Source organism: Vicia villosa, linkage group LG3, assembly GCF_029867415.1.
Source record: "Vicia villosa cultivar HV-30 ecotype Madison, WI linkage group LG3, Vvil1.0, whole genome shotgun sequence".
Lineage (NCBI taxonomy): Eukaryota > Viridiplantae > Streptophyta > Magnoliopsida > Fabales > Fabaceae > Vicia > Vicia villosa.
The window spans coordinates 2020092-2045513 of NC_081182.1; the positions used below are offsets into that span (position 1 = coordinate 2020092).

General features: G+C 34.0%; 2 protein-coding genes and 1 long non-coding RNA gene across 3 annotated transcripts; 1 reads left to right on the plus strand and 2 right to left on the minus strand.

The window, feature by feature from the left end:
* Positions 1–210: 210 nt before the first annotated feature.
* On the minus strand, positions 211–3827 carry LOC131660043 (uncharacterized). Its single transcript, XM_058929163.1, has 3 exons — positions 3221–3827; positions 1120–1200; positions 211–984 (listed from the first exon to the last, which is right to left on the minus strand). The coding sequence occupies exons 1-3, from the start codon at positions 3597–3599 to the stop codon at positions 563–565; spliced, it is 882 nt and encodes a 293-aa protein (XP_058785146.1). The 5' UTR covers positions 3600–3827; the 3' UTR covers positions 211–562.
* Positions 3828–15670: 11843 nt separating this feature from the next.
* On the minus strand, positions 15671–16837 carry LOC131654745 (uncharacterized). The gene is made up of 2 exons (XR_009299556.1): positions 16512–16837; positions 15671–16142 (listed from the first exon to the last, which is right to left on the minus strand). It is a non-coding gene; the product is annotated as an uncharacterized LOC131654745 (long non-coding RNA).
* A 136-nt stretch (positions 16838–16973) lies between these two features.
* On the plus strand, positions 16974–24745 carry LOC131660044 (TOM1-like protein 9). Its single transcript, XM_058929164.1, has 10 exons — positions 16974–17455; positions 18409–18487; positions 18805–18903; positions 19001–19114; positions 20775–20935; positions 21918–21999; positions 22135–22220; positions 22365–22562; positions 23325–23785; positions 24015–24745. Exons 1-10 carry the CDS (start codon positions 17355–17357, stop codon positions 24605–24607), a joined length of 1974 nt encoding a protein of 657 aa, XP_058785147.1. The 5' UTR covers positions 16974–17354; the 3' UTR covers positions 24608–24745.
* Positions 24746–25422: the final 677 nt, after the last annotated feature.

The window sequence follows — 25422 nt, forward strand, 5'->3', positions numbered from 1 at the left end:
GCACTGCACCCCACATCCTTTATGTCTCATTATTATCCGTCTTCTCTGGCAAATTTAAATGGAACTAAAGCCTTTGGATTGTTTCTTCGGATTTTTTAGATTAAAAGATCCTTCATAACAAATTATTCTTACGCTAGCTATGCTATAGCTAGCTCCCAGACTAGGCTCCAAAGTTTTTTCGAAGTTTAAAGATTATTCTTAGGCTAAAACTTCATGCGCGAATCACTGTACTCCTATCTATTAAGTAGCTTGAAATGATGCATACAAACCATGTAAAAAGAAGCAAGCCCAGACACAGATTAGCAAGAGTACTTTACCATCTACCTTAGGAAGTCAAAGTTGGTCATTCACAGTTTGGTACTAATTATTACTAACAAACTAAACTACCTAGATCCCTAATGTAGGAGGTGAAATCCTAGTTCAAAAACACTTGTAATGGTTGTTGTATGATACATGTTAAAACACTTTTGCCCAAAATTGAATATTAGCCATCATAGCATTCGCCAAGGCATGAAGGGCTTGTAAGGATGGTGATAAGCTCTCAGAACTGAATTTATAGAGTTCAGAGTCTTTGTCTATTTGAGTTAGTATGTGTTAAATGAGATGCATCCTCATAACTGTCAGGTTCATCTTCTTCGTCATCAGAAGAAAGAAGGGAAGAACCCATCCATGCTTTAAACCCTTCCGAAACACGCCTTTCCACCTCTGGTGTAACTTCAAGGGGATTTGCTTCCAACATTTCAAGCCCAAAATTTCGACCATTAAAGTTCCCCTCGTCAAGAATCACAGCTGCCTTTCTCCTTAGAAAGAAGGCAGTGCCACCGTATAGAACAGTCAGTCCCCATGATGCAATTTCATAGCACCAAAACAAAGGTGTGGAGCAGTTGCTCATGAATGTCAAGAGACTTGAACCAAGAAACAAGGCAAGAAGACCAAAGATGATGGCGAAGATAAGATTCAGGATGGATAGACAGCGAACGCCACCTGTAGGTTATCCAAATGTAAAACTTCAATTAATTGAGCCCATACGACTCACCGGCGTCAAAAGAAAAGTGATGCCATAATTGAAAGTGCACAGAAAGACAGAAGTGGATATATCAGACAACAGAGGAATCTTACCCCGCCTTGAGGCACAATAATTATTGTCAACCACCTTCAAGCATCCATGCCTTGTTGGAGCAGAATAAGCTACAGTGATACCTACAAAATAATTATAATATAAAACTAAAATATCAAGCAAAGCCAATAAGATATACTCACACCAAAAAAACTGAATTAAATTATAGTTAAACAAACAGGATAATATACGAGGAACAATAAGATATACAGCATGTTATTTATAAACAATCAAATAATCCTACACCACCAAAGAAGAGGGGTGCTATTCAATAGGCTGTATACTACAGTAAAAAAACAAGTTCAGGATCAAGGGGGGAGATGTAACACAGAGAGAATAGAAAAGTGCTCCTTTAAGAAATGTTTGGGTTACAGTTTGCACCTTAATTTACAAAATATTTGATAAAATAAATTAGTAAAAAAAAAAGCTTTCCTTTTGCATAAACCATGATTTGCAAACTAACATCCAAATAACTCTTAATTGTTGGCACCACAAACCAGAGAAAATGTTTGAGATCATCAATTCAAGAAGACACTTAAAACAAGGATCAGTTCCAGCAAAAAATTAAGATGTAGATTAAATATAGTCCAGAACATAGCTATGTGTGTGGCAATCAAAGAATCATGTTATTTAACAAAATCTGTGAAAGGAAATTATGCGGTTGGATCTGTCCTATTATCGAAAATTCCAACAAGGTCAGGGGAGTATACTGAAAGCACAAATTAGAAGCAGAAATATCCCATCATAAAAGAGATGGCGTTTGTGCAAAATCCTGATTCAACAAACTTGTACAGCTGAATTGGTCGTTTCTCTTAAGTTGAAAAAGAATAATGATTTGATTTGGATGAAGCAAACTGTATGGTTGTGCAAAGCTGTAAATCCAATATTTGAGAATGTAGCATTACTCTCCTGGAATGAGTTGACACCTTCCCTATTAGATCCTCATCTTAGATAGGAAATTACAAAAATCTAGAAAGAGCTCCACAAAAGCACCAAGTGGTCGACTTCTCTAAATACCGCTCTAGAAATTTTAGATTCAAATTTATAAAGAGAACAGTCGCATACTTCTGTTGCTGATATCAAACATTCAGCAAATAACTGCATCTATAACTATAGATTGTCTTTGTATTCCAACCAGCATAAACTAGACAAGTTTATAGAGAAATCAAAACAATGTCCATTCTAAACATCACAATTATTTACCAACCCAACTCACATCAAGTAAAGCAACCCTTTCCCCTCTTTATTAATTTTATTGACATTAACTATCTTCACCAGGCTTTCTATACTTTTAATTCATTGTTTTGATTTCTCTATAAATTAGACAAGTTTATAGAGAAATCAAAACAATGTCCATTCTAAACATCACAACTATTTACCAACCCAACTCACATCAAGTAAAGCAACCCTTTCCCCCCTTCTTTATTAATTTTATTGACATTAACTATCTTCACCAGGCTTTCTATACTTTTAATTCATTTTCTCCTTTTAGCTGTAACGTAAGGACTAAAAAATTACTTTTTTCATCACCGCAAAAGTGAGTTAAGATTTGACAGCAATTATGAATAGTAATTCTACCATGATTGTATCTACAGGTCAAATCTCCCTAATTTCTAGCAGCACATTCCTGACTTTCTTTAATGCCAAAAGATACCGAGGTTTTAAAAAACAGTTTGCGACTGCAACAAAACGGTATTAGCATGTGCCGACTCTGATACCGTTTTAAGTTAAAGAACAAATTGTGGTTAATTCACACCGCGACGACCACAATCATTGTTGCAACACCTATACCGACCAAAATTGCAAAAGCCTTTACGTGACCGCAACTGTTATGTAAAACCATCATCTCTAAGGAGTTGCTGCTACTACCCATGATATTATCTCAATTAATATACCACATTGCAATGAAACAAGATACAATACAGTTGAAGAGTAGTAAATTATTACACATACAATCTACGAGACTAAACTTCATAAACCATTTTATTTTTCTACCGATAGCACGAAATTAAACAAGAATAAAATTCACATTCTTTCTATCAACAACAACAATCAGATAAAAGAAAAGCTCATCAAAATCAACAATCAAATTAGACTTCTTACCAGCAACAAGATACACACCGGAGATCACGAAAACAACGAAAGACGGAATGAACACAACCATCCAATAATAATCAGCAATTTCTTGATCCGTAAGATAAAAAGCACCAGGATACAGATCCGAATCAGAATCCCCTTTCATTTCAATTTGAATCGGTTGAACCCTCCGATCAACACAGAGCGGTCTTTTCCCATCTTTACCAGGAAACACTATTTTCAAACTGATAACCGTAGACACAACGACTGCAAGCCAGATTACGGCCATAACAGAAACCGTCACCGGTCTCTGAAGCTTGCCCCAGGCCTTTTCTTCTTCCCGGAGACTTTCGTACTCGCGCTTCGGCATAAACGCTTGCCGAAGCGCGTCGCTGATGATCGACATAGACGGAAACAGCAATCAGCAGGCTGGTTCGAAATTTCTGCAATCTAGGGTTTCGAATTTTTTCGGAATTGGTTTTTCGAAACCCTTAATAGTAATTTGATGCTGTGATTAACTTGATCACTGAAGTGAGAGTGGTTCAAGATTGTAATTGCGGGGTTAGGGTTTGAATATCGAATTAAAATATTATAAACGGTGGAAGTAAAATGAATGAATATTTGATGAAATAATAAATTCTTTAACTTTCTTGAAGTAGTACTTTTTTTCAGATATATTGAAGAATTAAATTACTTTCTTGAGAGTACTTTTTTTCAGATAAATTTCTTTATAAAGAGGAACAGTATTTTTCTTTATAAAGATTATTTGATTATTTGATTAAAAATTGAGAATTACTGGAAAAGGTCTGGTGTGAAATTTGTTTTATTTACTTTAATAGTACAAATGGATAATTATGTCCACTTTTCTGGAATACAGATTAGAATAATTAACTGTAAAGTGTTTGATTTTCTTTATTGGGTGCAATTTTAAAATTTATTTTCAAATAACTAAGATTTTGAAATAAAATATTTAAATAATTAACATTTTAAATTAATTATCAAAATAATCATATTTCAAACCTAAACAAATTTGTCATAAAAGGATGTGCCAATGTTTTTGGCGCAAGTAGTGTCATTTTGCCAATGCATGTGATACATGCTTTGTGTATTTAAGAGTCATCGTCATTTCCTCTAACGCATACTTTACTTTTTGCCACACGTGTCAGGAAAAAATTAATGCATATGTTAAAGGAAATGACATCTGCTCTTAAATACACAAAGGCATGTGCCAAAGACAATGGCACATGAGTTAAATTTTAAGTGCATACGCCAGAAGGAGTGGTGCTATCTCTTGCATGCGCCAGAAGGAGTTTTTGTTAAACATAGTTATTTTGGTAAATAATTGTGAATGTGTTTACTTAGAAAGTTTTTAAACAAAAGTTGTCTTTGGTCTTTGTACTACTAAAAGTTTGACCAAACTTATTAAAGTTTTTTGAAACCCTTAATAGTAATTTGATGCTGTGATTAACTTGATCACTGAAGTGAGAGTGGTTCAAGATTGTAATTGCGGGGTTAGGGTTTGAATATCGAATTAAAATATTATAAACGGTGGAAGTAAAATGAATGAATATTTGATGAAATAATAAATTCTTTACTTTCTTGAAGTAGTACTTTTTTTTCCAGATATATTGAAGAATTACTTTCTTGAGAGTACTTTTTTTTAGATAAATTTCTTTATAAAGAGTAGAACAGTATTTTTTCTTTATAAAGATTATTTGATTAAAAATTGAGAATTACTGGAAAAGGTCTGGTGTGAAATTTGTTTTATTTACTTTAATAAGGACTAGTACAAATGGATAATTATGTCCACTTTTCTCGAATACATATTAGAATAATTAACTGCAAAATGTTTGATTTTCTTTGTTGGGTGCAATTTTAAAATTTTAAAATTTATTTTCAAATAACTAAGATTTTGAAATAAAATATTTAAATAATTAACATTTTAAATTAATTATCAAAGTAATCATATTTCAAACCTAAACAAATTTGTCATAAGGATGTGCCAATGTTTTTGGCGCAAGTAGTGTCATCTTGCCAATGCATGTGATACATGCTTTGTGTATTTAAGAGTCATCGTCATTTCCTCTGACGCATACTTTACTTTTTGCCACACGTGTCAGGAAAAAAATAATGCATATGCTAGAGGAAATGACACCTGCTCTTAAATACACAAAGGCATGCGCCAAAGACAATGGCGCATGAGTTAAATTTAAAGTGCATGTGCCAGAAGGAGTTTTTGTTTGAAACATGGTTATTTTGTTAAATAATTGTGAATGTGTTTACTAAGAAAGTTTTTAAACAAAAGTTGTCTTTGGTCTTTGTACTACTAAAAGTTTGACCAGAGTTATTTTGCCCTTCGACTGGACGAATTACTAAAATGGTCGAGACTGACCAGTTCGATTTTAAAGATCAACTTTTTTCTCAAGATTTTTTCTAGTATTTGAACCTTGACACCTTGTGTCAAAATTCTCCTAAAGAATCGACCAATCCCACACCATATAGACTAGTGTATGAACATGATGCAGTATTGCCACTGGAGATACATTTACAATCGATTAGAATTCAAAGGCAGTCGAAAATCCCAACTGAGTATTACTGGGGAATGATGTTTAACATATTGGTCGACGTAGACGAAGAGAGATTAGTTGCTCTAGATGTTCTAGTTTAAAAAAAGGAATATGTGGCTATAGAGTACAATAAAAAAGTCAAAATAAAAACATTTATCCCATGGGACTTAGTGTGGAAAGTCATCTTGTCCATAGACAAGACAGATCGAACCCTGATAAAATGGTCCACAATTTGGGAAGGACATTTCTAGTTGTGCAAGTGTTTTCTAACAACACCTATGAGATCGATGAACTTACCTCTGCGGGGCGAGTCCTACGAATTAACGGTAATTAGGAATTTAGGATCAACAAAGAGTAAAATGCATTACTTGAAAATTAAAAGGCCTAAGGAACACGACCTTGCCTGAATGTTAAGAGTGCCACGAAGGGCATAATTAAAATTACAAATGACTGATTATCTGGAAAATAAAACAAATATTAAAGACAAAAAAGTGAAAGCTTAGAAAGGCAAGGACGCCTTCATCTTCTCGTATTGCTATTTTGCTATGACAAATCGGCGATCAATTAGAGATGTTTGAGTTGAACTCTTCCAGTTCCACATCCAAGTCTCTGACCCGGTCGAAATGTTGGACCCCTGTTAAGGCTTCATTGTTCAAAGCTTATTAAGTGATGTTGGATGCATTGGACTAAATAATTTTTTACACTTTCACCTTCTCTTGTAATTCTTCAATTTGTTGTTTCCACTTTAAAATATTTGTAGCACGAGATTCAGATAGTTGTTTTTCTTGCTCGAGATTTTTTTCCAACTTCTTGACCTTTCCCTGAGATGTGTTGACCAATTCCCATTCTTGAGATCGAACTTGTTATTTTGGTTGATTTTTGCCTGCGCATCATCTTTTTCTGGCGATGTCAGCAAGGATTTGCTCGAAGAAATGGGTGAACTCCACTATGAAGCTAACGATGGCTAGAGGAGCAGTCAGAAGATCAACATTCTTCAGCAAATCCTTGACATTATAGAAATCCATATGGTTCGCTTCCAACATCCTAAAGAGATCTTCATTGAACAGTTTAACCTTAAGTTGGTGAAACACTTCATCCAAAGTGTCAATTGAAGAGGCTTCACCAGAAACTGTTGAGAAGCTCCACCAGAAATTGTTGAGAAGCTCGAACACTTGTCAGTCGAAGTGACCCTGGGTGCTCATCATAATTTCCAAATACTCAAAAGGTTTCATTTACTTGAGCGCAACCTGCTCATCTTGCGACATAGTAATTTCAATAGTTAGGGGAGTCTTAACAGTTGAAATGGTACCAAAAGGAGGAGGATCACTTGGTTTGTATTTCGAAATGGTAGCAGAGTTCCACAAAGTGTCTTTGATAGCATGGTCGTTGCCAACCTTGTCTTTGTTATCCTTGCCTTCGGTAGCATTATCCTTGGCAGTTTTCTCTTTAATGAAAACCATCTCGCCTTGAGCTTCAGCATCATCATGTTGGGGTTGGCCATCAGGGAGGTATAGTTTAATTGTCGGCCTCATCATCAAAATGTATGCTCTCTGGATAATATTCGGGTTCTTCACTCTTAGTAGCGGAAGAAGAAGAGTTCGACCTCAAATATTGAAGGTCGCTCTGAACATCTGAGGGTTGATTTCTTTCATCAACAAAAAGGGTGACGAACTATGGAGAGGTGGTGGTTGCAGGCTTAAAATGTTTTTTGGTTGTCAAAACAGCTTCTGCAAGGCCTTTTTGTAAAGAGGAAATAAAATAGTGTTAGTAATAGTTCTCGTTGTTAAGAAGTATCTCGTCAAAATTAGAAGTACCTGGAATCGACCATTTGAACTTGAATTTATGCTTTTAGGATTATGCGGAGCCATAGTTGGCTTTTTAGGATTGGCTTTCAAAGTGATTCCCCTCATATTCTTCGACTCCTTTTTTTGGTAGCAGAAGCAACTTTTGAAGAAACAACAACTTTTATGGGTGGGGGCAGCTCGAGTGGCTTTCGACTTCTTTGCTTTCTTTGGAGTATCAGGAGAAGAGTGTCGAGTATTAGTATCAATGTTGACTTCTTAAATCCTGATACCTTTGCACTATTTCTTGGGAACGTCCTGAGGGTCGTCATCAACCTGTACCTGAAAAATAAAGTGCAAAGGAGAATATAAGCTACATAAGCAATATAGATACAAATCACGCTCAAGAGCAATAGAAAAACCTAAGGAATATGGGTTAAAGCCCCTTCATTAGCCTTTTTGTGGGAAGCAGTGGCGCCACTAGCCGTGTCCCGGGTTTGTTTCTTATGTTTGACGGTTAGAAAATAAGGTAGAGAAATAAGTTTGAGGTCGATAAAAAGGGTGTAAATAAAGCAAAAATTCTGGTTTCTTCCCACACCTTCATGTATCGTAGATAAAACCTTGACATGTTTTATGTCAACATGAAGATGCCCTTTGAAGTTGTATATATTGTGTTTAGTCGTGACCACTCGACAAGCTGGTTTTAAGTTTTCATTTGCAATTACCTTTAAGAAAAGACCCACAAATGAACCATTGTGAGAATGACGGTCAAAATGCCAGTGCCATATCAGAACTTGGCAAAGGTGGGAATTTCAGCAGGTAAAGGTTGAAGGCAAACTCATGCTTGTCTTTTTTTGTTAGATAAGAAGGAATTTTCAGATTAGGGAGTTTCTTCATGAGCTCTTCCTTTAAAGTAACGATGGCATCATAGATGGTCCGACTAATACAAGTGAGATTATACACAACTTCAAAGTATTTTTGGAAGGATAGAATCTCTTTGATATGTTGACTTTTACCTTTCCTAAACTTTTGCTACATATGGGATAAAGCATCAGTTAGTCGATGAGTTAAGGTTGTAATTGAGTCGAATTCATCATTGTGATATTTATTCCACTAAGTATGGATTTATTGAGTCCAAAAAAAAGAGGGTTGGAAAGCAAGAGGAGTAAGAGTGGGTCAATCGACAGCATGACGCTCAAAGCGATTAACACATTCATCTTCGTCAAAAGTAGCTGACCAAAGACAAATATCACTTTCTCGATTATAAGAATATTGAGGTAAATCTGGCAAAGACCAAACTAGCTTGATACCAAATTTGGATGATAACATAGGATTTTCACGCCTTCTTTCAGGCCAAGTCTTGTGGTGATAAGTGTGGGAGTGAGAAAAGCTTCCCAAATTCCCCTAGATTCAGCCACTTAGTTAAGATGAGATGGATGGAACTCTTTGGTAAACCATTTAGTACCATGGCGTCGATGGGTAAAAAGAGCCATGTCGATAATTTTTTTTAGCATTTCACAAATATTAGGAAATACTTCTGCAGAGCGTCTTGCATACGGAGAGTTGAGTCGTTGGGATTCATCCTGGCCAGAAGAGTACCTTCAATAGTCCTATTTTGAAGGGTATCATCACGGTCATCAAGTTTTTCGATGCCCGGAACATGTTTAAAAGTGGCATTTTATCCAAAGTTGAAGCAACCATAACGACCTAGTAAGAAAGTAACTAGCGTTAGGTTTTAGGGTCTCCATGGTCAACACGCCCTTGCCTATGGATTTGTAAAGCAAACCCATGATCAGTTGGCTCAAGAAAATATTACGACCCTCATGCAGATGGTTTTCTAGAGCAATAAACCTTTTAGCCACTTTTAGGGATCTACAACAAAAGCACATTTTGACATCCATAATGCCAAGAAAGAAATGTGTTAGTGTCAGACACCATAGCGATAATTTTGTCATGATAATGCTCCGTGTACTTGGTAAAGACAATGTAATATTTGTCTAAGTCAATGATGTCATCATCATTGTCCGTTGGATCAAAAATTTCTCCTGTAGGACAAAAGCTAACGACGACTGCTATATTGAATAGAGTTGGGGTAAACATTCCACAAGGGAATTAAAAGGTGTTGGTCGAATCCTCCTAAAAATACCGGGAAGCGACCAATAAGTTTGAGCAGTAAGGAGGACCAACCCTGGATAACTGGATTAAATCGAAAATCCCTTATCCTTCCAGAATTGGCTTTTGGCCTTTTCAACTTTATGTAACCAAGCGAGATAGTCGACATTGACCAAAGGGGCAGAACGAAATACCCTAGAGGTACATAATAAGTAATCAAAATCGAAGGATTTTTTCTCCTTAACCTTGGGTTTAGTGCGATGATACACGAGGAAAAACTCTTTAATTCTCTTTGCATCTCTAGAAGGGTCAGGACTTAGTCCTATTAGAGCATGAGTGGTAATGATATAGAAAAGAAGGAATACCTGATATTTAAAAATACAAAGCTTTTCTTCCTATAGCAGTGGTTCAAAGATAAATTGTTGGTTTTTGGCAGTCACCGGTGCATTGAGTTAGGTGACCAGAGATTGAGAGTCGTTAGTCTTCTTCTGGTTCTTAGATTTAACTGAGGAAGTTATTGTTGATGTAGGAAGAACCTGAGAGTGGAGAGCAAGGAAGGAGATATGAGAGCTAATTAAGTTTGAAAGTGGAAGAAAAAGAAAAAAAATGAAGTGAAAGTGGTATTTATACCTTAACGCAAAAATGTTCGGATAATAGAATACAAACGGTTGACACCCAAGTAAAGGAAACATGTGGAACGCCTGTTGAATGGGGCGAGGTGGTTCGATTGTGTGGGCCAGTAGGAAATTGAAGCTAGGAAGTAGGGTAGTAGCTGCATGTTTCTGAAATGACGTTTGAGAAGAATGCTATGATGTCAGTGACGTCATCCCAATACATCAAACAATGAGGTTAAAAAATATCTTCATCTCCTTCTAGTCAAAAGAGACATTTTGGGGGACAATTTTTTAGCTGGGATTTTCGACAAGACTTTAAAATCCAGCTTAAAACTAGAGAAGGAGGCAAAGACATTTTTCAAGGCATGAGAGTTGATTGATGCATGTAGAGGCGAGTGTCCGACACGGGACAAGCAAGTTAGAGGCCGAAATGCTGTTGTAGAAGATTTGTGGACTTAGGATATTTTTTGGTAAAAGAGGGACAGTTCAACCAAGAAAGTTACCTAAACCAAAGTAGTTAATGTGAATAAAAATGGTGCAGTAATCGTTCGTTACCTTGCCCCTAGCATGGAGACGTACATGGGCGATTAACAAAGACAAAGAAACATGTAGGGATATGTGGTGTTTGCTTAAGGATTGCCCTCCATAAAGAAGTTATTCATTTGTATTATAAATAAGAATTTCATCGTTAGATTAGGGGTGTTCAAACTTATAACCAAACTCACATAAAACTCAAAAGTACCCAAGGAAGTGCAAAATGAGTCTTACGAGTGCAATGTACGTTTGATCACCGAATTTCCATTAATGCAAAGATTTTCATAGTTTATCTTTACTTTCCTTTATATTTTCGAGTCATAATCTTTATATTTTTAGTAAAGTCTTTGTTTTTACATGTTCTAACGCAACGTGATCTCGACCACCGCTAAAATCACTTAAAACACTCACCATTTTTATCATACTTGAAAAAGTTTAAAGTATAATGTTATGGGATTCACTAATCGATCCTGCAAAGCAACCTTTAATAAAAGACTAACGATGTTTACCAATTTCTAGGGTAAATACCACCTGAGCCGAAGTGGTCATGTCCTTCCAATGCCTACTAGTACGTGTGGATTTGATACTCATAGTAAGTTATGATCTGCACAATGAGCAAGCACCAAATATAGTTTATTTAAAAAAGAAATAAAAGAGATAAAACAAAACTTAATTATGATTTAATTTTAAAAAAATATTTAAAATACTAAAATTAAACTCATGAAGCCTTCAAAACGCTAAAGTAGAAAGCTTGAAAAGATATGCCAAAATGCACTGATCAAATTTTTCCACACTTAAACCTTTGCAATCTGAACAAAATCTCAGTTGATGACTCAAAACAAGATAAAAACAAAATAAAACATGCTATGTGTTTAGCAAATGTTCATCCTAAACTTTATGGAATTTGGAAATCATGAAGAACTTCTTGGACAACCAAAGAAAATAAGAGGAAATTAATCAAATAATACATCATAAGTGATAAAATGCCCACATGTTATAAAAATTCTCCCAACTCTTATGCTTGGATTATCTGTTTACACTCAAAGCACATCATGAAATCTAACACTAATATAAAATTGACAAGATTATTACATACAGACTTGAAATACAAGCACATAAATGTTAAAATAACTTTATTCAAGTTGTAATATGGTCAAGGTAAGGGTGGGCAATCACAAGTCTACTCGACTAAAAATCTAGGAAGATAGTGTGGATCTATATACTTGCATGTATAATGTTTGAAACAATTAATTAACCTATATAATTTTGATAATGACAACACAATGAGGTGAAGTCTTCAACTGAAGTGATGATCACCTTGTTATGCTTGGGAGATCTAGATGTCAAAGTTAATCTCTTTAGGACAACACCTAATGTGAAATGACGTTTGGTGGAATCCTTAATGATATTTAGTCAAGAAAATATATCTAATGATGATGTCTATCAAGAAGTCTTATTAATCATGATCAATTGAATACGTCAAGCCATATGTAGTGCTGAATGTTTGATGTATCAAGCAATAGATCTTGAAGCTTCAAAGTTTATGAAAGAGAGGAAGTATGAAAGCTCGTCTGATTGTGTCTGAGTGACATAGTCTTCTAAAAGATACTCCCTCAGTTTCTTTTTAAGTGTCGTTTTAGAAGAAATTTGTTGTTTCTATTTATGTGTTGTTTTTAAAGTTTAATGTTATAATTTATCAATTATACCCTTACTTTTTAAATAACTCCACTTCACATTTTCCATAAAATTAATTATTTTTCAATTAGTTATTGGAAAAAGAGAGAGTGTATGATTGAATTTATTTGGAAAGAGAAAATAAAAGAGAGTATATTAGAAAAAATAATTATAACAATCCACTATCTTGGTTGAAGAGCTTTTTGCTAAAACGACACTTAAAAAGAAACGGGGAAAGTATAGATTAGTTTCTAAACTACTAAGGCAATGCACACACTCACATAAAAATATTTTTAACCTTTCTATTTGATAAAACTCTTAAAAATCCTTATAGGAACCATCACAGTGTTTATGAGATTGATAAACGATGTTCCTAAATATTTACGAGCCTTATATACAACGACTAATCGATTAAGGTCTTAGACAATCGATTAGAGCAAAAATAACCCCTTTACTTTTTTGAAATTTCAAAATACGAGAAAAATATTTATATATAACAATATTAAATATAAAATAGTAAACTAAATCAAATGAATAGAAGGTCTTGGGTTCGAATCTAGTCTTGAAAATGTGTTAGAATTTTAAAAAAAGTTTTACCATCTGTTATGATCTTTCCCAATTTAAAAATTATTTATAGTTACTCGCAAATATACCAAATTTATAAAAAAAATCATAAACATTTCCTAAGTATCATGTCGAAATTGGAATGATATATTTGGTTTGTTATATTTATGCGGGGGCTTCTAAAGTATAAGAAGAAAATTTGATGTACTTCTGAAGCATGCGGGAGAATTTTTGAAATTTTGATGCACTTAATATAGACATTTGTTTAGTACAAGAAGCCAACTTAATTCTCAGCAACTTGTGAAGCATAAACAAGATAAATAATGAACAAATTTGATTCAAGCACTACATTTATGTTGAAGCACTTGTGAAGAATAAAGAAGATAAAGGAACGTTGTAGTATTAGGATATAATGTACAAGTTGATAGTTTTAGGACACTGCTGAAGTAAAGCTATTCATTTTTTCAAGGGGATCAATTTATGATCTCTACCAATATAATTCAATTTCATGAATAAACAAGTTCTCATTTGTTTTCCATACCCATTTGTAACTATAAATTGTTGATGTCATCAGAGCCGGTCCTTTGAATTTAAGTGCCTTGGGCGAATTAAAAGAGTGGTGCCCCTATAATTTTTTAACAATAAATATATAAGGATAAAAGAAATAATTGGATAAAAAAACACATTTTCATTGTATACTACATCAAAACATAGACCACTATAAAGAAACTTATTCTTCTTCTCGTCTTTTTTTCTATAAAAAAATTGACCAAACCCTTAAAATTATTTAAATATCATCCTCTTAGCATTTTTTGTCGCAAAATTGTTAATAATTTGTTCATAATCAATGTTCTTCAAAAAATTATTTTCAATTGAAATCAACGCAAGACTATTCAATATATCTTATGACATAGTAGACCTCAAATAAGATTTTAATAATTTTAATTAGAAAAACTTCTTTTAGCAGATGCAACACTGATGGAAATAGTCAATATTACTCTATAATTTATGTGTGCATTAGGAAGACAAATAAAAGTCTTTAAAAAACTCAATATCATATAACTTGATTTTGATTCAACTGTTAAAACTTCTCTAATAACTTTCAATTATTCAAACAAAACTTCACCATCAAGATCAAGAGAAGCGTCATGTTTTAAACAAGTTTCAAGATGTTTACAATATGCTTTCAAGTTCCTATCAAACAATGATCTAAGCCTTTCAATACTAAACAAGAATCCAAAAATATTTTCATATGTGCTATACTGCCCAAATCTTCTATCAAGTGAGCCAATTGTTTGATCTACAATATGTAAGAAATAATGATTTCAAAAATACTCTTCAGTAGACTCAAGATTCAGTTGTGGGGGTTGAGATGAATTTTCATCAAAGTGTTATTTTATACTAATTTGACGTTTTTGAATAAACATACATTCAATCTCTATTTCATTCTCAATATTTTTCAGCACTAGCCTTAGCATTTACAAATCCAGATTCTCTATATTTTTCAAATACTTAATCAAACCTTTTATTAGTTCCATAGCCACATCAATACACATGTCTTTTTTTTGCAAACTTTTACTAATTTCATTAACAACAACTAACAATTCAAACCAAATAATCATAGCTACTAAAAATTCAAAGTTTCCAATTTCATGAGTTGCTAAAGATTTGACTTCACTCTTATTTTAGGGATCATTATCTTGTTCAGATAGTTGAAGTAGTGCTTCACTCTTAATTTTGTGATCAATAATATAAAATATTTTCTATATCATTGTTTTAATTTTAGTGTCTCAATTAAACTCTTTAGTTGCTAAAATTATAAATATATTAATTGACTTTATTTTAGAGAAATTAATTAATTTTATTCTACTCTATATTTTATTTATGAGAAATTACATTCTTTTATTAAGTAGTGCCCCTATAATTTTGTTAACCAGTATTTTTTAGCAAGTATTTTTGTAATAGAAAATTCTCTTTTAATATATATATATATATAGGTGTAAGAAAAAAAATTTGGTGCTCCTAAAATTATGGGGCCCTGGGCTCCCGCCCTGCGAGCTCGTGCTCAGGGCCACCCCTGGCTGCCATATAGATTAAATTGTTACTTTCATGATGGTTTGTGATGTGTGAATTCTTTTCAAAGTCATGACAGTGTGTATCATTTTTACTTTCATTTTTATTAAGAATACATTATGTTAATTTTTTTTTTTTATTATTCTTTTGTATAAAACTTACTTGATGAATTGCAAATTGTAATTTGGTAAGTCATGTTAATTTGATATGTAGTATCATGATGTTGTTATTGATATGTAGAATTATGTCATAAGCAAGATGTTAGATAAGATTTCAAGAAGTATTTTGTAACTTTGGAAACCAAAATTATGCATGTGATTGTTTAGTTGAATTCAACAGTTACACATGATTTGAATCAGTATTTTGTAACTTTGGAAACCAAAATTTTGCATGTGATTATGCTTATTAGTTAAATTATGCATTTAGACATGATTTGAAGCAGTATTTTGCAACTTAACAGTATGATTTCAAACATGATTTTGTAACCAAAATGGAGCTTAGACAATAACAACTCATGACTTATATGACAATAATAGTTTAACATTGCATATTATAATAAAAACCAAATGAGAACTTGTTTACTCATAAGATTTCATTACATTGATAGAGATCATAAATTGATCCTTTTACTTGAACTTGAAAAAACACTATCAACTTATACATTATATCCTAAAAGTAGAATATGTCCTAAAACTATTTTGGTTCTTCATCTTCTTTATGCTTCACAAGTGTAGCACTTAAATCAAATTTGTGCATTTGTATTCTTTTTGCTTCACAAGTGTAGCACTTAAATCAAATTTGTGCATTTGTCTTCTTTTTGCTTCAAAAGTTGTCAAAAATTAAGTTTATATGTAATACTTCACAAATGTCTGCATAACCCAAACCAAACATATCACAGTCCATTCTTCTTGTTCTGATACAATGTCTGCATAACATAAGCCAAACATACACTCCATTCTTCTTGTTAAATACAATGTCTGCATAATATAAGCCAAACATACACTCCATTCTTCTTGTTATGATACAATACCTGCATAATACAAACCAAATATATCACAGTCTAATTTTTACATGATATAGGGGGAGAGTTTTAAGTTTAAAAAATAGAATCAAGGTTGAGTAATAACAATTGTGTCCCTTAAATTGTGATGAAAGCATCAAAAAGAAAAACACCAAACACTAATGTATTGTTTCAGCATAGTATATTAGTCAAACAACATAATTGGAAAAATGTAATATATGCAATTGCAATTCCTTAACATCAACAAAAGAACAACTACTATAAAAAAGTGTTGCACAATAAAACAAATAACTGTCACGAATCTTTATTCTTCTTAGAATTAGCATAACTCTTCAAATGAAAATTAAGAAAAAGAGCTAAAAGAGAAGCATTTAAAACATCATTGAAACACCACACTTTCATCCCAGAGCATCCATCAAAGGCGGCAGGTGGGAGTAACAGTAGGTGACAGCAACAAAAAGAGGCGACAACAACAAAGCAATTTCGGTCTGAGTCAAAAATAGATGGATAGTCGGTGGCGGAAAGTGGCAGTATCGGTGGGTCAGAGACAAAAGGAGGAGAGTTGAAATTTTTTAGGTTTTTCTCATTCTCAGGATTTTTGTTTTCCATCCTCTCTCAATTCCAATTTTATTTAATGAAAAAAACACGTGAAGACATCTTGAATGTTTTGATAAATCGTAGGGTTGAAAAGTAGTTAAAGTTACTCTAACATTTCCATAGTTATAAAAATGGTTACACTTACATCTAAGTTATTACTAATACAAAAATAAATATTTTATTGTTTGACCGAATATATATTTTCTAGTTAAAGACGAACAAAAAGGTACTAGTAGTAGTAATATTTAAATTTTGGCCGATTAGAACAAGAAGATCCCAAAGAACAAAGAAATAGAAGATCCCAAAATCTTGTTGAGTCAGGTGCGGTGCAACTGAACATTCGAAACTACTTGCCATTATTTTAAGCGCAACTTCAATCAAACTTGGTCGGCATAGCTGGATCAACACGAAGTCCACATCAGCACCAACACGTGTAATATCATCATTCGTTCACAATAACACTATTCTCATTTCCAATTCTACTCCTACGACATTTCCTCAACGGAATTCACAATCTTTGAGGGATAGAAAGAAACCGTTACTTTTATCTCTGTGGTATCACTGGAATCACACTTCGATCGCACCGTAACGGTTACGAATCCTCTTCGTTATTGGTGAACTGAGATGGTGAATGCGTTGGTTGAACGCGCTACGAGCGACATGCTCATCGGTCCTGATTGGGCGTTGAATATCGAGATCTGTGATGTACTCAATCGTGAACCAGGGTACAAATCGCGCCTCGGGATTTGAGAATTGAGAATTTCTTTTGTTATTGTGATTTTCATCTTGTTCTTCTTTCTCAAGGATTTTGATCGAATAGTTGTTTTTTTTTTCGTGTTTTGTTGTAGAATTACGGAAAAAAGTAAATAGAATAGAAGATTGAGTTTCTTTGGTTTTCTGTTATGAATGGATTCTGATAGATATGTTATAGACTGGAGTTTGTGTTGATTGTTGTGAGAATGATAACCATTGCAATGGAACAGCGGAAATTCGTGATAGGAAAATTTGAATTTGAATTAGGCGTTTTCACTTTTGAGTGCGGTTGATTTATAGATTGTTTGATCAAATTAGGGAATGGGGATAGTGTATGGTTATTATCGATTCTGAAAATATGTGCATGATCCACTTATGTTATTCGCGTGTGTGTATTTTTGTATTTGTAGCATCTATAGTTTGTTTTTGGTCGCTGTAAGTTATCAGTCATTCTCTTTGCATCATAGGTTATTATGAGATTTTCACATTTATTTTGTAAACATTCATAACTTGGTTATTTAATGTTGAGGAAGAAAATTTTGCTCAGGGCTCTTGTTAGAGGAGTGGGTTCACTTCTATAGGACATTAGCTTTCAGGAAGCATTAGTTTTGTATCTGCGTTCATCTGGTTATGTATCAAATTCTAGAAATCCCATATATGTATGTTGTCATTCTTGTTTTTTTAGGTTGTTTACGAGTTATTTGTATCTTCTACTATTCGGAGAAAAGGGTGATATGTATCGCTAATTTTACATATTCATGTTTCTCTATTCTTCTGAGTTCCGAGTCTAAACAGTTTGAAACTGACTGTTTCTTTTATTTTCACTTTTTTTAATGAGTATGAATGTTTAACAGGAATCTTATTTATAACTTCGGAGTATTGTTTCTGAATATTTTGAGAACTCAGCTTGGTTATTATTTTTCAGGCAATCAAAGGATGTTGTTAAAGGTTTAAAGAGGCGGATTGGAAGTAGAAATTCTAAAGTTCAACTTCTTGCACTAACTGTAAGCTCATATACTTTATTATATAACTCTTTCCAAACCACTTAAACGACCACAAGTATATAGAGAGAACCTACAATACAACCAGTCTTGTTGCAAGTGACATTCAGTTAGGAGAGGAAAGGCTTCTCGAATGTCTTAGTGAGATTGTATTCATCAAGTACAGTATTCTTGTTTAGCTCTTGGCCTGAACTTAACCATTTCTTTGTGAATGAATAATACACATATCCTTTCTTTTGAATCACTGGTCTAACAGCCTGTATCATCTTTAACAATTAGAATACTTAATTTTTTATTGGTCTGTTTCTGTTATATTTTAGCTGCTGGAGACGATCATAAAAAATTGTGGGGACATTGTCCACATGCATGTTGCAGAGAGAGATGTTCTTCATGAGATGGTGAAAATAGTAAAGAAGAAGGTATTCATATTTCTTGCATGTTTCAGTAGCCTTCTTATTTTGATCTCTGCCTTCATCATGCAAAATATTTTCATAATATTTGTCACGCAAATTGTAGCCGGATGCCCATGTTAGAGAGAAGATATTGACTCTTATTGATACTTGGCAAGAGGCTTTTGGAGGCCCAAGGGCAAGATATACACAGTATTATGCTGCCTACCAGGAACTGTTGGTACGTTTACCAACTTATTTTAATTGAGATATTTTCAACGAAGTATTTGCTCTCTACTTGCCATTATGAATAGGAAGGAAACAGTCGGTTGATGTTGAAGCTTTACGGTTATAGGTAAAGAGGAAAAAGAAAGAAGAAAAACTTGGAATTTTGAATATGGTTTAGGATTTATGATTTAATACAAAAAGATTGAATACCAACCCTTATTTATGCAAATACAAGACTCAACTTCCTAATTAAATAGGGAAACTAATCACGATAATTACCCAAAGGTATGAAGATTAGATACCCTAAGATAAAAATTAATCTTACAAAATAATTGATGTCATTCTTAATAATATCTAGATATTATAATGTTTTTGTCTCTTCTAACAATCTCTCTCAAGTTAAAGCTTATTTAGAAAAAAGTTAAAGCTTTACTTGTTATAGGTGTATCCTTTAAAAGAGAAAAATAACCAAATAGTAGCTGTCGGTGAGACATTATTGGGACAAAAAAGCATACCAAAGTGAAGCTAAAGACAGAAAACAGTGCCAAATAGTGATTTGTGACTGGGGCAAAACCAATGCCAAATCTATGAACAATACCAACTACCAATACCACAACTGAGATAAAGTCTATGAACAACTACGATTTAAAAAAGGCCAGTGTCTATAAAGAAACACATCTTATTGGAGGTTGGATTGGAGAAATTAGAGTATATTTAGGGAGATAATGTGGAGGAGCCACAACAGCTGCATGCTAACACTGGGAAAGTTAAATTTGAATGTGAGGACTGACACCCACAAGCTAAAAGTGGTCTTACTCTCAACAGAACGAGGAAGGACTTCGGACCAAAGTTGGCCAGCGACACAATGAGTTGACGGCAGAAAGGTACTGTCACTACTCACTACTGTGTACTGTGGACCTCGCGTGCCGACTAGATGCTTTCCAGAGACTTATCTGCGCAACGATCAGTGAGCTCCTCCAGTGGCCGTGTTTGAGGGAACACCCAATTTGCTGGATCTGCACCAAAAAATGGTGTGTTACCTTCGACATATGACAACCAGATTAGAAAGACCGGCCTCCATGATGGAAGACAATGATGGCCATTAAAGGATTTTGAACAATTATTACTGTGGAGTCCCGAGCATGAGGGGAATTGGTGGTTGAATAGTGATGAGATGTCAGGGAGGATGGCTCTGATTCTATGTTAAAGTTATAGGATTTTAGATCAGCAGGGAAGAGAAAGAATAGAGTCTCAGTTATTGATTATGATTATGATGTTATATGATTGATGATTATGATTATGATGTTATATGATTGAAACGTTAAGATTAAACACCCACCCTTATTTATTGGGATACAAGACTCCAAATCCTAATTAAAAGGGAAACAAATCACAATAATATAAAAGAAATATGGGGAATCTAAGATGAAACATAATAGCTAGTCCTATGAGATTAGATAAAATAAGATACTTAGAGAATACTAAGAAATTATAAGATATTTTAATATCTTTATGTTGAGAAGCATTTTACACTTCTGTTTTAGGATATAATGCTCTCAAATCTCATCTGTTTGCTTATATGGGATTTGAGAATGAGTGATTGCACTCAGAATATTTGCATAAAACTTTTTAAATTAATTTCTTTAATTCTATAAAGGATTATTTTGTTTTAGCATGCGGGGGCTGTATTCCCTCCAAGGTCTGAGCAATCTGCACCCATATTCACGCCACTACAATCACAACCATTGGGATCATACCCTCAAAACATACGTGACTCTGATACTCGGCAACACACAGCTGAGTCCTCAGCGGAGTCTGAGTTTCCGACTCTTAGGTACCTCTCTCTTTCTCTCTCTTTCTCCATGTTATCATATAAAAGGAAGTTAACTTGGATGTTTTAATTTCTATTTTCTAACTCATGCTATCTTCCTAACTTTATTTAATGGAATTTCTTCATTATATGTAATTTTAGTGTAGTACATTATCATAACCATATCCATTATCTGTCTATTTTTTCTTCTAGGCTCGATAACCACATTTGGAAGACATGCATTCTTTCATTTTGTAATTGGCAAAGCCTTGCATATTATTTTTACAATTAAGATGGCTGTTACATCACATCACCTCTTTTCTATAATAAATCAAGAATATTAAAGAAGCAATCCAAGTTTTAAATGAGTTTTTCACTCTTTTTAAAAATTTTAGGACGGAAAATGTTAGTTTACAATATTTTATAATTTTTAAACGAGTTTTCATCTTTTTAGTAATTAGTTGTTAAAAATATTAGTGGGGATTCAAACCCACAACACGTTATCTCTCCAACCCTATGTTCCTTCCCTCAAATCACTTGTCACTCAATTTTCATATTTATTGTTTGTTCTTTTCTAGATCCATGCATATTACCATAGATGTTTGATATATAACTGGGCTTACTCTTGTAAGACCAGCCCCTCCCTCCAAGAAAAAGAAGTAATAACTCAACCTTTAGGAATTTAAATGGATCGAAATTACATAGACTGTGATGATGATATTTCTATTAAATATAGGTTATTGACAATAGCTATTCGAGGAACACTTTTGACAATTTTCCAATACACTATTATCAGTTAATGTCATGTTGGTCTCACTAAATAGAGTGAACCCAGGTTTTTAAGAGGGACACTGACATAAAAACTACTCAATAATATTGAATGTTGAGAAAAGTGTATTGTTGGTATTTTTAACTACTGTTAGATGATGATACATTATTCTATGTAGGATCGATTTCCACATCTCATTATTATGCATTGATTTGTTTTAATTGAGCTTTTTGCCAGTTTGACCGAAATTCAGAATGCACGTGGTATTATGGACGTTCTTACAGAAATGCTCAGTGCTATAGAGCCTGGTAACAAAGAAGTAAGATGTTCAGTTTGGGATTTTAAATTATGATGTATCTAACAAAAATATTACGTGAAACTTGAGGGCTTTATCAATGGGAAGCATTGATTTTATTGAATATGTAATATTATGACCATTACTTTTATGTTTTAGGGGCTTCGGCAGGAAGTTATTGTTGATTTGGTGGAGCAATGTCGAACATACAAGCAGAGAGTGGTACACCTCGTTAATTCAACTTCGTAAGGCCTGAAGATCTTTTCCATGATTTTAGGATAACCGCTATCAAATTCTTTACATGTTTAATTATTTTAGTGTATTCTTGATAACTTTTCTTATTAAATCAAGAGAAAAAACTAATTAATTATGGTTTGACTTTTCTCCAGGGATGAGTCACTACTATGCCAAGGACTAGCTCTTAATGATGAACTGCAGCGTATACTTGCCAAGCATGAATCCATAGCTTCAGGACCTACTGTCAAAAATCAAACAGAGAAATCAAATTCCGCACCTACTGGAGCACGTGTAGATGCTGATGGTCCTTTGATTGATACTGGAGATACTGGTATACAAACTGATGCAAGGTAGTCCAGTGTCTATTTTCGCTCTCCATTAATACTTTGCATTCATTAACATAGGATACTATCAGTCTTAATTTTTGCCCAATTAAAATTCAAGTAATTACTTTTTACCCTATTATAATACATGCAATTCATTTCTTTTTGCTGTTTTCTTCTTGATACAATGAGAATTGTAATTCAAAATTATATTTGCCAATGAAGCCAGCAAACTTGTTTATATTGTTTTTAGTGGCGTGATTTCTTTGCTTTGTTGGGGAACTGAAGATGTGTTTTGGTTGTTGGGTTTAAAGCTAGGGCTTTGTGAAGTTCTTTGCTTATTATCATTTGAATTGTAAGGAATTATGTTTTGGCTTTTTAGTTTTTTTTGAAACAAGTATTACCTGTTTTGGTTTTTGTTTTAAAGACAAGAGAATAAGAAACATTTTGTAAACAGTTTTACCAATCAACTTAACCAGACAAGTTTTTCAGTTTTTATTTAAAAATAAAAACGGAAAAACTGATTTTAATATGGGACTCAAACGGACACTTAGTTTTTTTCATTTTTCTTTGACTTGGATGCATTATGTGTCACTATCAAGAAGTCTCCATTTGTGTTTTACTCTATGCCAGACAATGAGTCACAGGCTTAGTTTTGGCTGCAGACTTGTGTATATAAAGTATAAACATGCTGACATATATTGGTTGAATAGCATTTCAAGTTTGACTAAACCTATTTAGTGTCTTTTGGTTGTATTATATGGCTCTGATGTTAATATGTTTTTGCAGATCTTCTAGTGCTGAAGCAGGGTCTCAAACATTGAATCAGTTGATGCTTCCTGCACCCTCTACATCAAATGGTTCAGCTCCTCCTCCAGTAAAGGTTGATCCCAAATGGGATCTGCTCAGTGGTGAAGAATTTAACTCACCAAAAGCAGATAATTCACTTGCTCTTGTTCCTGTAGGAGAACAACAGGCAGCCAGTCCTACGTCTCAACAAAATGCCCTTGTTCTTTTTGATATGTTTTCTAATGGAAACAATGTGCCACTTTCTGTTAATACCCAGCCAACGACCCCTCAATTTCAACAGCAAACTATCATATCTCAAGGTGTATTTTACCCCAACGGAGGTATGCCAAATGGAGGGTCACCTCGGTACGAGCAATCACTATATACTCAAAGTACAGGTCCCGCCTGGAATGGTCAAGTTGTGCAGCAGCAGCAGCAGCAGGCTCCTTCACCCGTTTATGGTGTCTTTTTAGATTTAACTCCTGTTTAGCTCAAATCCTTTCATATTTATATTCTCTTTTTAATAATTTTTATGATGAATTCTGCTTATAAGTTGGTTCATGGGAAATTCACAAGTCTTCAGTATTTCTTTCTGAGCTGAGTAGTAGTAACTAATTGGATTGATAAGAATGTCTATATAGGACTTATGTGTAACATTTTTTTGTAATTCACCTTTTTGTTTGTATACAGGTGCACAAAGTGGTGGATCATTCCCACCTCCTCCTTGGGAAACTCAGCCCGCAGACAACGGTAGTCCAGTAGCAGGCAGTCAATACCCGCAGCCAATGCAAGTCACTCAAATGGTCATGACACATGTACAAACTGGCGGACTTCCTCAGGGACCTCAAGCAACGGGATATGATCAGGCTTCTGGAATGTATATACAGCCAAATGCTAACCATATCACTCCATTCAATAACCAGGTTCAAAATAACCCAATGGGATTGCAGCCTCAGTATATTCCGGGGGTTGCAGGTCCTCCTTATATGGGCATGGTTCCACCTCAAATGCAAAATGGTCCAGTGGCTTCCATGTATCCTCAACAGATGTATGGTAACCAATTCAATGGATATGGATATGGTCAGCAACAAGGGCTTCAATATGCTGAGCAGCAAATGTATGGTTTATCTTTGAAGGATGATAATGCTCTAAGAAATCCTTACCAGGTTTCTGCTGCATCTTATGCGCCATCCGGAAAACCTTCCAAGCCAGAGGATAAGTTATTTGGAGACCTTGTTGACATGGCAAAAGTGAAACCAAAACCTACTACAGGCCCAAGCTGATAGCACTTGAAAAACTACGATTGCTTTTTAAATTTTTTTTCTTCTTTTTCTCCTGTTTGCCAACTCTTGCCATATTTTTTTCTTTATTCTTTACATTTTACTTTCTTATAAATTAATATATGTATATGTTTTTTGTTACTGTTCCATATTGTTTTGCTTTGCCAATTGGCGATAGATTTAGGCTTTAATATTTTTTTCCCTGTAATATACCTACATTTTCATTTTGGTCCCTGTTTTTCTTATGCAGTGGTCTCCATAAAATGTGGTTGTTTCATTATGGTTCTTTTTATTTTGTTTTGGTTCGTGTAATTCTTTTTATCAGTGTAATATTTGGTGATGTTTAATTAGGCCTGTATGATATGGTCTCAAACTGAAAAACGGGTCTTAAAATGAAAAAATGTATAGAGGAGTGCTAGCAACACTCTCTTTTGAACACTCTCTCAAACACTCACTTTCTTATTGGTTGAAACATGTGTGGGCCCCTCACTTTGAAAATAGGTCGCACATAAAGTAGTAGGACCCAAAATGTATATTACATGAACCGGAATGAAAAAAAAAAGAGTTAAATGGATTAATTTAAAAAAAATAGTGGGAACTTATGTGATTTTTTTCCTTCTAAAGGAACGACTTTAAAAGTAAAGACTGCAAATCATAGATTTGTATTCTTCTGGAGAAGGCAGTGAGTTAAAAGAAGAAAAAAATCTAGAGCATTGATGAACTGTGTTGAGTTGTCTATATATCTTATAATGGTTCAGCAAATAATCTAACATATTTATATTATAAGTTGATGAACTGTGGTGAGTTGTTTGGGTAAG

What these genes read in the sequence shown, in the direction of transcription:
- LOC131660044 (XM_058929164.1), top strand. Translation starts at nt 17,355, where the DNA reads ATGGTGAATGCGTTGGTTGAACGCGCTACGAGCGACATGCTCATCGGT. An exon ending in CTGCCTACCAGGAACTGTTG is followed by an intron (nt 19,115 to 20,774) that starts GTACGTTTACCA and finishes ATTTTGTTTTAG; the next exon opens with CATGCGGGGGCTGTATTCCC. An exon ending in GGTATACAAACTGATGCAAG is followed by an intron (nt 22,563 to 23,324) that starts GTAGTCCAGTGT and finishes ATGTTTTTGCAG; the next exon opens with ATCTTCTAGTGCTGAAGCAG.
- LOC131660043 (XM_058929163.1), bottom strand. Translation starts at nt 3,599, where the DNA reads ATGTCGATCATCAGCGACGCGCTTCGGCAAGCGTTTATGCCGAAGCGC. An exon ending in CGGTGTGTATCTTGTTGCTG is followed by an intron (nt 1,201 to 3,220) that starts GTAAGAAGTCTA and finishes ATTATTTTGTAG; the next exon opens with GTATCACTGTAGCTTATTCT. An exon ending in TTATTGTGCCTCAAGGCGGG is followed by an intron (nt 985 to 1,119) that starts GTAAGATTCCTC and finishes GATAACCTACAG; the next exon opens with GTGGCGTTCGCTGTCTATCC.